This window comes from Spodoptera frugiperda, chromosome 30 (genome assembly GCF_023101765.2).
Source record: "Spodoptera frugiperda isolate SF20-4 chromosome 30, AGI-APGP_CSIRO_Sfru_2.0, whole genome shotgun sequence".
Classification (NCBI taxonomy): Eukaryota; Metazoa; Arthropoda; class Insecta; order Lepidoptera; family Noctuidae; genus Spodoptera; species Spodoptera frugiperda.
Genome location: NC_064241.1, coordinates 11,894,064 through 11,913,159, shown reverse-complemented (window position 1 = coordinate 11,913,159; position 19,096 = coordinate 11,894,064). Strand labels below are relative to the sequence as shown.

Here is a 19,096-nt window from a genome sequence, read left to right as displayed (position 1 = left end):
CTCATTTTTAATGCAAATGATTTATTGATACGTTATCAAAGTTTTAGACATGATTTTATTATTATTAACTTAACAAATCAAATAACTGTACTTGTCAAATAATAGCATCGAAAATAATACTCGATCACTTTACTTCTTTTATCGTTTTTGATGAGACATTGAACTGGAACGCGCTAAATAGGTCAATGACTTTAGGGTAGTTATTTTGTCCTTTGTGGACAAGGTCCATGCCCTCTAGAGTGGCACCTCAAATCGATTATCAACAAGAATCGATTTAGTTCCAAGGTGAATAAAGATTAGAGGCATTTGAGTGATGTCATTATAATGCCTTTCTTATTAGAATGATTCATTGACCAAACGAGAAAATCGCTGTACTGTGCGTTTCGTTCATCTATATTGAGGAAAAAGGCCCAAATGTTACAATACTTGCTTACATTTTACACTATAAATTATTATTCAGGTTAAACTACAAATTTAATATGGCGAACGATAGTAAATAAGGTGATTCGTCGAGGTCACGACCTTCAACATTGAGAACAAACGACGCAAGTAGACAGAAGAGGAGAAACAACCAATTACAACCTAGTAAATGTGAATAATCGATATAATAGATCCAAATCCATCGAATTGTCGAATCCACCCTTATCATTCATCGACTGACACACACAACTGAAAAACTGACATTGACATAATAATTATTGTGACATTTCCTTCTTTCAGTCTTCACAACTACAACTCATTGCGATAATATAAAATAAACTTGAATTTTTAATTAATTGAGAATCAAGTTTAACTTATCACTATCTATTACTATAGTTTCCACGTGAACTAGAATCAATCCTAATTCAAGATAAATTGAAATCAATTAGCAAAATGTCTTACAACTTCGAAGAGTTAACTTACAGCGGTGTGTATTTAATTAATTTTAATATTCTCTGCGTTTTAGCCACTGTATTTGGATTTAAAGAAACATTTTTTAAAGATCTAGTTCATCTAACTATAATAGCCGAAGCGAATATTTTCATTTTAATAACTATCAGTATGAAAACTGAAAACATGTTTTTGGTGCTATAATTTGTGAACTAATAATAGCTGTTAATATTATTATGTATGTATGTAAAACCCTTAATTAAATAGTCATAATGTGTATTTAATTCTAATAGTCAGTAAAAATGTTTGCTGTACTTAACTTTTCAACAAATACTAAACATTTCAGAAGCCAAAGACTTGCTTCGTCAATGGAGGGAGAACAATGAGAGAAGGAGTGAAGATGTGATGGAGTTATGGACTACAGTGTTAAGTGATGACTTGAGCAAACTTGGCAATGAGAGTGAGTACAATGTTCATTGACATATGTCATGAAAACAGCAACAATTGCGATGCAATGCAAATTATATCCTAATTCTCTAAATCTATTGTAACATTTGAGAAGCTACATAGAACTCACTACCAACCTTAAGCAAGGTTTTTATAAGGCCAGCATGCTTAAATGATTTTGATGCTCATATCCCAATGACCTACTATGATACTGATAGCTATAAGTCTGTGATATTTGACTAGGAGACTGGACGAAATCTTGAAAAGTTTTACAAATTGTTCATTTACCATTTTTATTTCAAATTTTCAGAACACCTGGTGTTGGAACAAGTTATATATGCTGCCCTGGACTGCCACTCATATGGAGTGGCCACCATGTGTATCTACATACTGTCCAATGAGTTCCCAGGCAGCATGCGTGTCATGAGGCACAAGGCAGCACTACTGGAGGCTGAGGAAAAGTTAGTACTAGTTATTTTTTTAAGCTTTTAATTAGTTTTTGCAATAACTCATAGGGACCCATATATCCATATCATCATATCAAGTTGGTTAAGACTCATAATTATCAACTAAGTTGACTGCTCATAAACAAGAGTCCAGTACCCTTAGTAAGAGTTTGCTTTACGTCAATGAAAACGAAGCAAGAGTGCATTTAGTTCTCTAATTGGCTGGCTCAAATGAAGCAACCAATCAGAGCGCCGAACTCACTCTCGTTTGATCATGTTAAATGTGAAACAAACTTGTACTAAGGGTACTGATGTGGCTTGAAACCATAATTCCAAACTATAAACTGCTATCAAAGCAGTCTGGAATATATCTTTTAGCTGAATACATACATACACACATATCGTCACGCCTTTTATCCCCGAAGGGGTAGGCAGAGGTGCACATTACGGCATGTAATGCCGCTATACAATGTACACCCACTTTTCACCATTTGTATTATAAGTCCAATGTAATAGGGGGTGAGCCTATTGCCATATACTGGACACAATTCCAAAGCAATTCTTTGCCTGACCCGGGAATCGAACCCGAGACCCCTTGTACGGCAGTCGCACTTGCGACCACTCGACCAACGAGGCAGTCTTTTAGCTGAACACAATAGACTTGTAGACATAAAACGAAAATGTTTTCATAACAAAATAAAATATGTTTCCAGGTATGATGAAGCTTTGGAAGTATTGGACAGTATTATAAAGGCTGATGAGACCAACTCGGCGGCCAGGAAGCGGCGTGTCGCCATACTGAAGGCTCAAGGACTCATCTCTGAAGCCATCAAGGAACTTGTTGACTACCTCAAGAAGTAAGATCACATATATTTATTAGACAACCTACTTCCGCATGGTTTCAGCTGTTGATTCAGAAGTTCAGATCATATCAAGTGGTTGCTCTGTTAATAGACTTCTACACATAAATAATTTTTAACTTAAATAATAATTTAGATTATAGGAGATTATAGTTTTCGACGAAACAAACACACACTTTATATATTTTGTAAGGTCTGGAAATAATTGAAAAATATTTATGCTTGCAAAGGATATGACAATGCGACAAATGATGCTCTAATGAAGGTTCAGAATCCAGTCAATAACTTAGTCTTAAACGATAAAAAGACAAAATGTATTAGATTTGTTTTGCCAAATGTTAAAAGTAATAAATGTGACATATCGGTTCGTCTTAGAATTGGAAAGGCATGGGAATCACCGTAGACCAAATTGCAGGGCCTCACATTACATCTCTAGCGGGACGATTAAGCTCTACAGCTTATGTTGTCTGCAAAATCCGACAGTCAACTGACATAGACACGGAAAGACTAGTGTACTTCAGTTACTTCCATAGCATATGGTACGGCATTTTACTGTGGGGACAGGCTGCTGACATTGAGTCTTTTTTAAACAAAATTCAGAGCTATCTACAATCTTGGTTTAGCGAACAGACTCAGGGAAAAGTTTAAGTAGATCAATAATGACCGTTCCATGTCAATTTATCTATGAAAACATTAATGTTAGGAAATCTAAACTTGTTTGACAAAGTGTCTGACAGACACAATTATGAAACTAGACATAAGGATAGATTGAGCCAGCCATTCTTTAGATTGTCAAAAATAAGTAAGTCGTTCATGGGATTCGGTGTTAAATGTTATAACATAATAAGAGGAAATAAAACACCTAAATGAGACAATTTAAATTATGTATTAAAAAAACGATGTGTAGATTAGCATACTACAAATTGAATGATTATATAGAGGATAAAAATGCTTGGAGGCAGTGGCCGGCTCCACAGGGTAACGAAAAAATGAAGTAATTCCAAGGACTGTAATAATGAAACCATGTTATTTCAATTTGTTCTGTTAAATTAGATAAATCATTGTTGTGAGAGCCTGTAATTTGCTAAGACTGTATTAGACTAGTAGAATGCACTTGTGTCAGCTTGGAGTTGTCATTCACTCATTTATTGGCGGCGGCACGGGCATTGGATCGCTCGATTCCCTGCAACATGGTTGAGTTGGGCAGTGCTGGTGTATGTCATGTTCGTGAACGGGCGCTGTCAACTGGGAAGTGGTTCCAGACTGCATTAATATTGACTTGTCCTCAGGGTTATTTTCATCACTTTGACTAATATTATTTTACATTGTTCTCACATAGTTGAAGCAATCGAAACAATGTAACCATGAATTGTATTGTGAATCTGTTCAAAAGAGTAACCTATGGAGTTTCTTGCTCGTTCTTCTCCATAGGAATCGACTTTGGAACGAGTAAATAGCTTCACAGAGGACTGACCGACAGACTGACGTTATTAATATTATTATATTTGCTTTGACGTTCAAAAGTGCCTTCCTGGTCTAATTGAAATAAATAATTTTGACTTTGACTTTGACTTTATGATGCTGACAAAATGTTAATGAAAGTTTTATTCTAAAAAAGCTCCACTTCTTAAAATTCGGTAAATTTTACTTAAAAATAAATTCCTTTTATGTTCAGGTTCATGTCAGACGTGGAGGCGTGGCAGGAGTTGTGCTCGCTGTACCTGCAGGTGCAGGAGTACTCGCGCGCCGCCTTCTGCGCCGAGGAGCTCATCCTGCACCAGCCACACAACCACCTCATGCACCAGCGCCTGGCCGACATCAGGTACACTATGGTAAGTGGACATTTAATCTTAGTCTTGTTTTAATTTATTAAAATTAACATACCATGGAAACCTGATTGATACCAACATGATGTGAATCTTATGTGTAACAACACAAACAACAACTTATTCTCCTTCTTTCTTCTTATTTGAGAAATACTTTAATTTTAGATATTTACTGTAGTAACAGGGTAGATTTTCTGTAGTAACATCCTCATTTAAAGCAAAAAACATGTAAAGTGTGTCGTTTTTTTTTCAATCTAATCACTTCGAGGAATAGTATTATGTTGTCATTTGTTAAATCTTGCCCCTGATCTTCTCACTTCCTCAGCAAATATTTTTAGATCGAAAAGTGATGATTATACATCAAAATTGTTGACTATAATGGTTTAGATTTTTTTCTAAATATGTCAATCATAATTTCCAGGGTGGTGTGGAGAACATGGAGTTAGCCAAGACTTACTACTGCCAGGCTTTGAAGCTCAACCCAGAGAACATGAGGGCCTTGCTTGGCCTGTTCTTGGTAAGTTTTAATCTGTACTAATAATCCTTTTAAAAAACATTGATGTTTGTAAAATCATTTATATTTACGAAAGTATCATTTGTTATACTAACATACCTACTTTTGTCAGTCACATACTGGTATTGGTCATCTGATATTGTTTACCCTTTCGTCTCCAAGTATATGAGACAACAATAGAATACACATTGTGTCTCGCACTGATCAGTCCTTCAGTATACGACGGGTTAAGCTTATTTTTTCCAATATCAAATTTGAGCTGCAGTAACGTCGCGCTTCATATCATAATGTATCTTCATTGAATAAATGTTTGTTCAGGTAACAAACAACCTACTGAACCACTACAAGTCAGCGGGCAACAGTTCCAAGCGCAAGGAGGTGTGGAAGCTGTGTCAGTGGGCGCAGTCGTCGGCCGCGCGCCGCCAGCGGGCCGCCCGCGCGCTGCCGCCTACTCCAGACCTCTCGCAGATGATGCTCGCACTCGCCATCACTGACTAACCATATTCTATAGCACTAATATAGATAAATTGTAACAATAATATTATAGAGGACCTGACTATATCGTCACTAGGGTACTTGTCTATAGTCATGTTTGTTTATTAATTATTATAATTATAAAGATACAGCACTGATTGTGTGTAAAATTATTAAGAATATAGTAATCATGCATTTTAAATTTAATGTCAGCGACAGTGACTCATCCAAAGTAGGGCTAGAACCCTAAAACCCCATTATAAAAAACAGATGTCATTCAAATAATAACAATAAAAATCTTACACTTAATATTACTTGAAATATTGTATATTATTTGAGGAAAACTTTGTTTGTTTGTTTGGTTGTAATGAATAGGCGTCACTTGTTACTGTCCGATTTTTTTATTCTGTCACCATCGAAAGCTACATTACCACGAGTTTTTAGGCTATACTTCATTTTGGAAAAAAATAGGGTTCCGTAAGATATTTGGATTTTTCGGACACAAACTGAAAAAATCAACCAAACGAAGTTACTCAATAAGTATCAGTTTATTTAAATAATATTTGGTCTTTGAAGGATTAAAATTGGACGTTTGGTTTTGAAGTTGTGTATGAAATTGCAAAATATTACGATTTCTGCTTCACGGCCCGTTGCGAAGTAGACGTCGCCAAGGCCAGGGGTGCGCGTGCGGGAGATCATCGCGGCTCACACTTACGCCGTTACGCCTAAACCAGTAAACCGAACATTTTTGATAAAATTTGGTGCAGAGATAGAATAGACCCTGAAGAACAACATAGACTTTACTTTTTATTGCAAAATATAGGGGAGAGTGGGTAAAATTAAGGTATGAATGTTCAATAGAAATTCGTCATTTTTAAAGCTGTAACAGTGAAACTTTGTATTTTTCTACACTTAATGGGGAACGAAAGAACATAAACTACTGTTTATTGCAAAAAAAAAAATAGGGGAGAGTGGGTAAAAATAGGGGATGAATGATCATATGGAAATTCGTCATTTTTAAATATTCTAACAGTGAAACTTTGTATTTAGACACTTTATGGGGAACGAAAGAACATAGGCTACTTTTTATTTTATAACAAATAAAAAGGGTAGAAGGCGTTTAATTTTGACCACCAACCACTAACACAACCACGCGGACGAAGTCGCGGGCAAAAGCTAGTTCTTCTATAAACATAATAGGTACGGCTTCAGCAGCAATCCCTTGAATGAGCGATCCTGGGACGTCACTTGTTATGTCTTCATCCCTTTTTTAATTTATCAGTGTTGTTATTTAATAGTAATCTTGGTAAGTAATCTTACCACATTTTTAAACTGTTTTTGACTTGTACGTACCTTAGTACGAGTTTGCTTTAAGCTATAACCAATAAGAGCGCCGAACGCAGTCTCGTTTCGTGTTCGTTCCACGTAAAACAAACTCGTACTAAGGGAATTGAACAAAGGATAGAAATTGTTTGTCGCCTTATTGCGACTGCAAAATAACAACTTTCGGATTCGGAACTAATATGTTAATTGGTAACGGATGCCAGCAGTGTACTTTTCATTCTGGTGTTTTGAGTGTCTCTGGGTGACGTTGTTTGTAAGATCATATTATACCATCTACTAAGAGAGTTGGTCTACTATCCACGACAGGATAATATGTCGTAGCCACTTCGCAGACAGTTTTCATTGTTTCTAGCAAGATGCAAGCATTAATTATCTTGGACAGTAGGCCTTAGATCACAAAATGTGTTTCCGTTATTATTTATTCCATATTGTGTATATTATGAAGATATATTTAAGTAAATCAAATGTTTTATTAACATCGAAAACATGGTGTATGGAATGTTTTTGGTTGTCAAAGTTGGGTATAAGTAATTATTATTTAATTTAAATAAATATTATGTTACCGTCAGTTTTTTGTTTTTCTATTTTTCTATTATACCTCCCTCTTTATAATATTCTTGTATGTATTGCAGAAAGTTCTGGATTTATAAATAAAAATCTTTAGTGGGTATTTCTCAATATTATTATTTTACTCTTTGTTGGGTATGTTTACAGACACAAAATCTTACTTGATAGTTTTTTCAGTCAAAAATATTAGTTGTAACAACTTATTAATTCAATATACAATGTGATAGGGGCGAGACTTCTAACCGTACTACATCTAATTTTATCGTCAAAAAAAATAATATGGGGGGTTGAACCCCTAATTGAAAATATTGAAAAATAGTGATTTTTTTTCGGTAAAAATAATTCACAAATGATTTTTTTTTTCACCAAAACATTATCAAACATATGAAAAAGTAATGAATTAGTTAGCCAAGGTTATTAGGTACCGTTTGTTGTTTTTTTTTTGTACTACGACGCATACAACCTTTGATATCAAAAAAAGTAAAAAAAAATATTAAAATAGCCATAACTTTTAGGGGAGGGGATTCGACCCCTTCGGCCCCCGACTTTTGTCGATAAAATTAGGTGTAGAACTCAGCCTTAACAGGTTAGAAGTCTCGCCCCTATCACATTGTATAAAAACAATCAAAAACTATCATTTTCGTTAGTTGGCTACTAGAAGGTTGCGGAATATTTTGTTATCCAGCATAATTAGACTTTTATACGTACTTCGTTTTTGTATATTTTAAGCAAATTTAAGACGATAAGTAAGTTATTTGCTGAAAAAATATAATCACTTTATAAAATGTTATCTTATAAAAGATCTAGAAGAAGAAGATGGCTATAATTCTTTAAAATATCGCGCTACGGTCAATAGGCGCCAAGAAGAGAGTGAAACATTACTGTTAAAATTCTTGTACCTTCTACTATAAAATGTTTAGTTTAACTTACATCGGCGAAAAGTAATTGAACTATTGTGTGTGTCTGTGTACCTACTCTTGCAATCTAACGATACCCCTTCGTCGAAAAATATTATACTGTTATCTATAAGAGTATAGACAGCGTAAAAAATAAATTTTTTACTTAGGTGCTAGTAATTAGTATGACTATGCTACTTGTACGTTTGTTTTAATTGAATGATTAAAACAAAACCTTTCAAAGTTACCAACGGAAAAGGATGCGTGTTTTACAATACATACGTAATTATTTTAATTTATATCTACTTGATTGGACGGTAAAAAAAATCCACTAGGTACTTACCATATTCAAAATTCTAACATGGAGGAACAATAAATAAAACCAACAAGAAAAAATGTTGTTAAAATCTGTATTTTAATTAACACTTAACATACATTATTTAACATCGTTACAGGTAACTTTCACGTGAAAATAAAATACTGACTGATTGAACCGAATGATTAAGGCAACAATCGAAATTATGTAATAACAATTTCAATCTGAAATCTTTGTATTAAGACGGATTTTCGATTAAAGGTCTGTTTCACAATATCCGGATAGCTGTTATGTGCTAGATAAATTGGAATTAACGACATAACTTGTATGAGTTATCAGTCACATAAGTTTGATCGGATAACTTATGTGAGGTTTCAAATCTATTAAACTTTTGTTAAAAACCAAGGGGACAGAATTCAAGGTTTTGGTTTAAGATCCGTCATCAATTCGTAATAAGACTAAGTGGTCCCAAGTCTTGGGAATGGAGCAGGAGTACGGAGGTTATGTTTCACGTGAGGTCATATCTGGTGGACTCCAGTTTCCTCGCGAGGTAGGCTGCGACCTCTTCGGCCCTTTTCTCTTTCCTCTCTCGTCTCGTCGTCTCACCCATAGTAAAGTACTTTTCCCTGCAAATAAATAGGTTAACATTTATTACCCTCAGTCCTACATTTATCTATAAAAAATTAAACTAGCTTTTCATCTAACATATACAGTGAAACATTCAGTCTATCCAATGAAAACTGCATACAAATCGTAAGTATTAGTAGTTTCTATAAGTCGTGCACAAACGCACAATGGGATATTTTAAAAATTATGTACCTAACTACTTAGGGAGGTATGTTAACAAAAACTATGCAAATAAATCATAACGTTTTTACTTGATCATCACAAATCTTTGTTTTATATTGTATACGAAATGTCGGTAGATTATGCAAAACAAGTCTAGTGTACAATCAGTCATTTCAATGATTTAAGACAAACACATAGCATAAACTACAGTGGGATATCCTCCTGCATACTTGAAAAACCACAAAGTTTTATTAAAACTTTACAAAATTAAAAACAAAAATTGTTTGATAACAAAATTCATTTTAGGTACTATGATATTATGATCTAACCGCGCCAACCAGTACAAACAAATATACATACATTGCATATTTTGCTTCGCTTTCAAAAGTTCGATATTGATATTATTTAAACAAATCCTTTACTTATAAATGACCTTGAACAGACAAAGTACATAGGTTACAAGAAATAAATAGTACGTTACCTAAAGTTATGGACTCCAGCGTTGGGATCTACTGGCATGTTGGGCACGTCATCTAGTATTTTCTCGTACGTGAGCAGTCTCCTCGCTGCCAGCTTGGAGAGCACCTGTTCCGAGTTAGCCACCAGCTTCAGACACGGGTGTGACGGTAACTGAGACTCCTGGTACTCTTCCCTGGAGACAATATTAATACAATTATAGACAGGACCCCGGTTTCACAATTCCCAGTTATAAAAAATAACTCGTATGTTATTCTAGATGATAAGCTATCTTGAGTGTTAAGTTTCATCAAAATTCATTTAGTAGTTTTCGCGTGAAAGAACTACTAACATTCATACATCCTCACAAACTTTTACTATTAAAATGCCCATTAGTAGGATAGAATTGCAAACGTTTTTGTGACGCCGAGTGTACTAAGTAGGTAAGGTAAGACTCATCTACTTTTAGCTTCGTCATAACAGGGACCTGTAGGTAAGGTAAGAAACAAAAAAAATTGATTAGCTTATTTATTTCTGTGTATATTGTGCAATAAATATGTGAATACATAAGCCTCATAACATTACTTTACATATACATATTTAGCATCCCTGCCCACCCTTTCGAATGTTATGTCATTATAAATCTATAGTAATTTATATTACATACAATAAACTATGTAAGTAAATAATGCATTTAAAAACAACTAAAGCGTTTTATATAATATAGGCTTACCCTCATACTTAAACATAAAAAATACCTAAGCACACCTAAGTAGGTATGACATGACAAAGTGTTCCCCTGAATTCCTTGTTGAGGGTAGAACGATATTACAATAGGTTAGATGACTGATTTCATAACTTTGAGCAGATAGTTAAAAAAATATTCAATGTACACTTTACGATTCCATCGTGCGTATAGATACGTTTTTATAGACTGTAGGTTGCATAAGGCAACAATAGGAATACTTGAGTTCACGACTAACATTTCATAATACATATATACAATACTAGCTACTTCCACGCGGTTTCACCCGCTCTGCTCGGCTCCTATTGGTCATAGCGTGATGTTTTATAGCCTATAACCTTCCTCGATAAATGCATCATCCAACAAAAAAAGAATTATTCAAATCGGACCAGTGGTTCCGGAGATTAGCGCGTTCAAACAAACAAACAAACTCTTCAGCTTATTCAGCTTTATAATATTAATAGTATATATTAATAGTATATATTAGTATAAGTATATATTAGTATATTAGTATAGTATAGATAGTATAGATTATATTTTACTATACACTATGTGAGCCGGCAAACTTCGCACTGCCTTTTATTCATTTATTCATTTTATTCCCACCTTTTAAACCTTCCCTGGACTTCCACAACTAATTCAAGACCAAAATTAGCCAAATCGGTCCAGCCGATCTCGATTGATTTTTATATATAGATTTTATTTTGTTTTTTTATTGTACACAAATAAAATCGAAGAGCAACCCATGGTTGGGAACATACCATATTATGTCCAACTTTAATAAAAACGTAACAAACGAAAAAATAAAACCGCATCAAAATCAGTTCAGCCAATCGCGAGATAAACACGGACAAACATACATACATACATACAAGTCAAATTGAGAACCTCCTTCTTTTTTGAAGTCGGTTAAAAGAAATCAGAAATACGAATTATATTATCCAAGGTAGGTAGTAATAAATAAATTGAACTTCGTAAGTATTACCATATAATATACACATACACATTCCGATCACCTTTAATAATTTTGTGGGTGGAACGAAAAATTGTGAATGCAAAATTACCAACTAATCTACTAATCATATTGAAATCTACAGCAATGGAACATTCCATAGTAATCTCTTGCAAATTAACTAAATTGTATATTTTAATGAAGTACCCACTAAATTGATGTAACAACCGCCTGCCACCGACCTATCTAATGTGCATCAGCTGTTATGGTGGGTAATTTTAAATGACTTGATAAAATCTTGTTCTTACACCGGCTGTCCACCGCTAATACTAGATACGGCGCTAGTTACGCCCCTGGACTTTATGCTTGTAGTATGGCAAAGTTAGGCTTGCAATGACTTAAGCGAGGCGAAAAGGAGTGTCGGACTCTTGCTGACTAAAAACCACGAAAATAGTTCGTAAAATTTTCTGAGTCAATGATATCCAGCATGGTGGTATAGAGTTGGAGTCAAAGCCATTTTTTTTAAACTGCTCGCTGTCTTCTTTGGCAGAATATTACTTCAGAAAAATGTGATATCTCGCTTCATTCACTTTTGTGCAATTGTTGACGCCATACATATTGGCAGTAAATTCTTGAACGGTGTTCATTTTTTCATCGTTAAAAAATTTCAATTGTTAAGTAATCATATTCTGGACTGAAATTTTTTAGACAACCCATTCGCAATATATTTATTGACTTATTTTATTTGATAAAGAATATCTTTCATCCATTAACCAGCTCGGTGAAGGTCGTTGTATGGCGGGATCCTATACTATCACGAAAGTTCGCAATAAATGGAATTGTAGTATGCAATCTTCGAAGTTTCGGACGAAACTTCGTTTTGTTGAATTAGAGTAGACTAGACCAGTATGAAATTTGGAACAGGGGTAGATTATGGTCTGGAATAAAACACAGGACGCCACCGCCCATGGCCACTTTAAGCACCAGAGACACAGTTACAAGTGCGTTGCCGGCCTTTTGGGGGTTAGGAATTAAAGGGTTATTGGGGAATCGAGGATGGGGAAGGGCGTTAATTGGGCCTCCGGTAACCTCACTCACACAACGAAAGTTATTTCACGTCGGTTTTCTATGAGGCCGTGGTATCACTGGCTCTCCCACACTTTGATCTTCTGTGGTTTTAAAAAACTTACCTAACTAGCGGGTACCAGCAGACTAGTCGTCGGCCCATCTCAAGATGTGTTGCGGCAAAGTTGAGGAGGTCGCTGTAGATGTGGCCCAAACCATACTCCACTTTAGAAGGTACATGGTTCGCCATGTGCTCCTCAGATAATGTGTAGTTCTCTCGCTCTATTCCTATCTTCTCTGTCGGCTCCCTAACGCCGTAGGGTGCTGAAAATTAAAACAATATTAGTGTCTTAGTAATATTATGAATATATAAGTTTGTGTGTATGTTTGTTGCTCAATTACGTCAAAACAGCTGAAGGGATCGGGATGAAATTTGGATCAGACGTAGATTATGGTCTGGAATAACACACGCAAAAGCTAGTACATAAAGTACTTTTGCATTCGTCTGTCCAGTAAGAGGTCTCGGTTTTGCTTCCAAATATCATTCCGAAACACCACTGACAAATCATCATGTATAAAGATATATTTAACAAACCGACCAAAAAGGAATACTTACGGTCAGTAATAATCGCGTCAAATTTAAGGTCCGACCTCCAATTGTGCAGTGAGAAATCGCTGACAACCACGTCTAGGTACCTGGATTCAGTTCCATACTGTCTCATGTTGCCCCGTATACTCTCTTCTTTCGTGCGAATCTAAAAAATATTAGTGTACTAGAAAAAGCATCCAATTAAGTTATTAAACACAGGTAAAACACTAAGCTGCCCCATATTGTATAATGTTTATTTATGAAATACAGAAATACAAACTAAATATATTTTCCCAATTAAAAGGGTCTCCTCTGTCAAAAGCAATTATTATTTAAATTTTTCCAGACAATAAAATATTAAAAATAATAAAATAAAATACTTTTTTGAATCAATAAAATATTGTTTAAAGGAATAAGTATGTACACTATTGCGTACTAAATTCTTAGAGAAATATCGTTTTAGGCCACTAGGCAAATTATAAAGATTAGAAAAAAACTAATAATACTTTTATAAATAGATTTTTAGTTTTCATTTCACTTATGTGTGTAGCATGGATTTCCGCAAAGTAACGCCCGTTTCTATTGAATTAATATTATACATATAAAAATAATATAGAAAAGCACCTCAACCTTCGCAACACATACTTTGTTACCTTTTGACCGACGCGAGTGGGGCGCGTCCTCGCGTGCAGCATCATGTAGTCGATGTCGGAGCCCCACACATACGCTACAAATATACACATACAACTTTAAGATATAGTTTAACACGACAAACATATAACTGAGGGCTTAGTACGAGTTTGTTTTATGTTTAACGAGATCGAAACGAGAGCGCGTTCGGCACAATTGAACCAACCAATCAGAGCATCGAACGTGGTAACATTTCGATCTCATTAAACATAAAACAAGCTCGTACTAAGAGTGAATAAAGTAGAATAAATACTGTCTCGTTTGTCAATTAGTTGTAAGTTGCAATTGCTAATTAAAATCCTAACAATAATGTATGCACCAGCATACACTGTCTGTATAAGATAATGATTAAGTATAAGTTTTTTGAAGGGAAGGAAGTTACGATACGCACGTAAACAACAAAAGCCAATATCTTTACCTCCAAAATGTGCCGCAGCAACAAGTAGAGACCCTGAGCCGACGAAAGGATCCAGCACCATGTCTCCGAGCTTCACTTGTGCCTGGTTGGCCATGATGATGGCCAGCTGCGCGTCCATGCTGGTGTTGCCGATAAACTGCCGCTTCTTCAACGAGTGCACCTGGATCAGGTCGCGTTGACCATCTGCTATCTGTTAAACAAGTAAATGGATGGGTGTCATGTGTACCTATGTGAAATTGTATGTTTGCTCAATAGCCACCTATTCCAGAAAAAAAAACCACAGGAGAAAATCTTAGAGTGGCCCAAAGTTAAAAAAATATTGGAATCTGTTAAAAAATATTATGACCATTCAGGTCATAAACAAAACAGTAAAGTTTTTCTCACCCATTTCCCAAAGAAGACATCATAGGGTTCGTCGGGAACATCATTAGGATCGACACCATAAAATTCCAGATAGGCTAAAGTCACATCTGGGTTCTTTAGCTTTACCGGACCTTCAAATGGTAAATAGCTGAAAGTCTAAAAAATTATACATATTTTTTTTTTATTTGGATTACTTATAAATGTATTGCAATAACATACTTAAATCAGTAGCTATACCTATATAATTTTAATTTGTTTATTGTTTAACACATTGACTGCCAACAAAAATTAGTTGAAGGCAAATCCTCCGCTAGCGCCGGTCACTTCTGCCCCCATGGCCTTTAATGTGTTAAACAACCTTCTTACACATGTGGAGTCTAAATTGAAACTATTGTATACAATATGTTGCAAGACTTTCAATGTCGTAATAAACTTGTGTGTGCCATGCCTAATAACCTAAATTATGTAATAAATGTAAGCAAGTACAAACGGACACTTACTTCAATTTTTGAAACCTTCTCCTTCATAGAGTAGTGCTTGCAAAAGGTCTCAACTTCGATCTTAAAAGATTTCTTAAGGGGACAACTCGATTCTATCAGTTCTTTTGGGCACAAACAGGTATTGCTCACACCATCATTATCTTTCTCTCCATTAACCCAACTGCCTGTCGAATTTTTCAACGAATTCTTCAAGTTCACGTGTAATTGTGACACGGTATTTGCTCTGGCCCATAATTCTATACAGTTTTTCAAAAGTACTGAACGAGAAGCAATCTTTCTGACGCAGTCTTCTGTAGGCATTTCTACAATACAATACGGCTTCCGAACGCATGGCTTCTCCACATACCTCACCGGTATATTCAATAACGATATAATACTTTGCATCTCCTGAAATACATAACATTTTAATATAGAAATCCACTCATCTACTCAGTTCATAAAATGTTTACGAAACTTACTGCATGACGGAAATCAATGTGTTCGTGGGCGAACCACATTAAGTATCTTCTCCACATTTTTGATTCAGTTTGCATAGTGTCTTAACAAAAATAATATTTAAAATAAATTCATCGTTTCAATAACATAACCTCAAAATATAAACAACGTTGTGTTTGTGTACATACGTTCGTGTGACACTGACAGTGACAGTAACACGTTGACACCTAACAGAATATTTTTGCGTCTATCTATGCCGTACTATTTCAAAAGTTAACTAGAAAATACATTATATAAAACTAGCTAGCTTTTTGATTTTAGGGTGATGTTTTATAACCTATGACCTTCATCGATAAATGGACTATCCAACACACAAATAAAATTCAATTCGGACCAGTAGTCCGGAGATTAGCGCATTCAAACAAACGAACAAACTAACTTCAGCTTTATTTATTTAAAAAAGTACAATATTAGATAAAATAATCTATTAGGCTATAATATATTATGCTACAATCAACAAGGGTCGAGCAACAGGTGTTGTAGGTGTCCAGGGGTAACCCTAATCGCTAGCCATACTGATATTACAGGTGATCCGTCTGCTCGTTTACCTCCTATTCCATAAAAAATCTGCGCAGGCGCAGGGGCGATAAAATATTGCTTGCGAATCCTGTAAAATTATCTCTTTTCTACATCTTTTCAGAAATAGCCTTTTGAATAGAAAATATATTCTGCCTACTTGTATTGTGAGTTTGATTCTTATCTTTTTGATTCAAGGTTGAACTGAAGTTCGAGCTATTATATTTATTTTAGCGGTTCGCGGGTACTCAATTTTTTCTACACACCTGTAGTCCCATGTAATGGGGGTGAACATAATTATTATCATGATCATTGCAAATAGGTACCTAAATTATTATTAGAGATCAAGATCCCAGAGTCCATTCAATATTCCTGACAACATACGTAAAAATCCATGGACTTAGTCCAATTTTTATGTGTCTAGCCCGTCGTTTAAGCTAGCGGGTGTATAATATTCATTATACACAATAATAATACTAAACTATAGTAAATATGTTTTATCAATTAGAAAATTAGTCAGGTAGTCACACTCACAACCATTCGACCAAGCCAAGTGAGGGTAGGAAGTGAAAAAAATAATCGACAGTGTGAGAGCTTCGCAAAAAAATTGGTTATTTGGGGATTGAGGGTATAATGAAAGGCATTCTAGATTAGCAGTCATACATTTTATTTTACTTCAAAAATAATTAATTACATAATAATATAGAATTCATGCATCACTGCTGCGATAAACCGACATTGTCATAGTTGTCCATTTAGGCAATTTAATTCTGTAGAAAAAAGCATTCCACTCTTTGATAGGTCATCCTGCAGCCTCATATTTAGTTTTCCCTCTCATCATCGACGTCATAATCAATAGACGACACATGAAGTCAAAACTTCCGACAATACACCAGGTTTAGTGCTCCTGCACACGACACAACACTGCTACACAGTATAAAAACCAGGCAGTTTTATTGGTTGGGTGGGTTTGGCGGATTTGGTGGATTTGATGGATTTGGAGGTGGATGTAGAAGCATCTGATAATGAGGACTTAGTGTAAAAATGGGAACATCTGGCAACTCACTATCTGCCATCAAAAGGCTGGTAAGCATGGGATGAGCTTCAAAGAGAGATGGCTATTCTGCTGTCCGCTCAACTTCTTGTCTGTATATTAGCCTTTGCTGGTACATATCAGCCAAAAAGTCTTCATAAATCGCTTTAACTGCGCCTGAGACCGGAACATAATGGCCATTGGGATGCTCAAATGTTACAGGGTCATTGAATTTGCTTGCAAGGCATTCACTCATTTCTGTAAAAGAAGGAAATATTTTAATAACATACAGATCCTTATTTTATTAACCCATCCGGTGTCTTATATGCCAACATAACACAGTAGGTTTGCAGGAGGTCAACAATGCAACAGGTTAAATGAAAGTTGAAATCTTTACCTTTGGGTATTGTGGAGTCAGTCTCTCCATACACATGTAAAGATGGAATGGTAATAATATTATGTTCATAGAATCCCCTGTGAACAAGACTTCCAGATAAGTAGCCTGATATAATGATAACAAATCTGAATCTGTACGGCAATACTGAAAAAAAGAGGGTAAAAATTATTTCACATGTTACATACAAAATCAAACATTATCATCTATTTCTTAGGAACATCTCTTACATCGTTTCTGCTGCATGGCTGCTAGTAAACCTACAAGACAGGCTCCTTGCGAGAATCCCAGAAGCCCATCAAACGGCCCAAGGTTATCCATTCCAGTTTTTATAGTCTGTAATGTTTCTTCAAATCCATAGGCTGGCCCACCAAGGCACTTTCCGCTGTAACTGTTGTCTTCAGTATTATACCACCATGTCCTAGGATCTGCACATGAATAACAAAGTAACATTATTAAAAATAATGTTTGTAAAAGTTGAAACATATTATGTTCTATATATGGTCATGAAACACTGCGAACATGCAGTTAATGATGTAACAGTAATATTATAAATTCAGTATTGCGATTCAAAATTTTGCTTTCAAGGGAATCAAAATACCTACATATTACATTTTGATGTGTATTTATGAGGGTTCCCTAAGTTCCCTCACAGTTAACTTTAATTTAAGGGGGAAACAAACAAGAGGGAAACAAGTAAAAGAATGGATAGTGTAATTACCTTGATCTCCACCACCTGTCGTGTCAGCAACAGCATGTGGGGCAGTTATATATGTAAGGTATGCATACTTATCAACAATTTTTCGGAAAGCACCTAATTTTGCTCTAAATTTTGCACCGTTTTGTTTATGACCATGAATGCACAAAATTTTCAGCTTCATTGGATCAATCTTTTTCTCTTTTTCTAGTTTGTCTGGACTTTTTGTTGTTGATGAGTTACTAGTTGAAGGTACAGAATTCGAAGTAAAATTTGCGGGTATTTGGCCTGGACTTGATGTTGTAGCCGATGGTGCCTCGCTTGATGTTGCAGTCGCTGGTGCTTCGGTCGAAGTTGAAGGCGACGGTGTTTCGCTTGAAGTTGAAACCGACGGCATTTCGGTATCGATGATAGAAGCCGAAGGTAGGTTTGAAGCAGAACTTGAGCCAGATTGCCCTTCCGACATTATGCCGCTTTAATTTAATAGGTACATTAAGAACATTCGATTTGCACAATTATATATTTACTGATATCTATTTCGTCACTCTAGAGCAACTCCAGAGGTTATATTCCTGAACTCAGACGGTAATTCCTGAACGGTAAGCAAACGGCATGCTTATAAGATAAACTAATTAAAATGACAACAGAAAACACTAGGTTATGGTATTTATACATAATATGCTGGGACCATTGGTCCACAGATAGTTAATCTACGTTGACCATTGATCTTTATTATAATAGATGACAAATTATTGTCTCACTGTGATTCTCTGATTGTGATTAGTGCTGTTTTATTTGGACATTGTTATGTATTCTCAAGTAATTTTCTCACAA

The 19,096-nt window shown here is 35.4% G+C and overlaps 3 protein-coding genes across 3 annotated transcripts; 1 reads left to right on the top strand and 2 right to left on the bottom strand.

The window, feature by feature from the left end:
* Positions 1 to 702: 702 nt before the first annotated feature.
* Positions 703 to 5,762, top strand: LOC118269694 (ER membrane protein complex subunit 2-A). The gene is made up of 7 exons (XM_035584944.2): positions 703 to 907; positions 1,217 to 1,330; positions 1,628 to 1,778; positions 2,477 to 2,620; positions 4,299 to 4,455; positions 4,871 to 4,966; positions 5,282 to 5,762. The coding sequence occupies exons 1-7, from the start codon at positions 874 to 876 to the stop codon at positions 5,459 to 5,461; spliced, it is 876 nt and encodes a 291-aa protein (XP_035440837.1). The 5' UTR covers positions 703 to 873; the 3' UTR covers positions 5,462 to 5,762.
* Positions 5,763 to 8,638: 2,876 nt separating this feature from the next.
* LOC118270009 (tRNA (guanine(10)-N2)-methyltransferase homolog) lies at positions 8,639 to 15,803 on the bottom strand. The gene is made up of 9 exons (XM_035585422.2): positions 15,586 to 15,803; positions 15,128 to 15,514; positions 14,649 to 14,783; positions 14,265 to 14,454; positions 13,810 to 13,883; positions 13,184 to 13,322; positions 12,693 to 12,891; positions 9,831 to 10,001; positions 8,639 to 9,186 (listed from the first exon to the last, which is right to left on the bottom strand). Exons 1-9 carry the CDS (start codon positions 15,658 to 15,660, stop codon positions 9,069 to 9,071), a joined length of 1,488 nt encoding a protein of 495 aa, XP_035441315.2. The 5' UTR covers positions 15,661 to 15,803; the 3' UTR covers positions 8,639 to 9,068.
* A 985-nt stretch (positions 15,804 to 16,788) lies between these two features.
* LOC118269635 (esterase OVCA2) lies at positions 16,789 to 18,969 on the bottom strand. Its single transcript, XM_035584833.2, has 4 exons — positions 18,287 to 18,969; positions 17,796 to 17,993; positions 17,569 to 17,712; positions 16,789 to 17,429 (listed from the first exon to the last, which is right to left on the bottom strand). Exons 1-4 carry the CDS (start codon positions 18,726 to 18,728, stop codon positions 17,257 to 17,259), a joined length of 957 nt encoding a protein of 318 aa, XP_035440726.2. The 5' UTR covers positions 18,729 to 18,969; the 3' UTR covers positions 16,789 to 17,256.
* Positions 18,970 to 19,096: the final 127 nt, after the last annotated feature.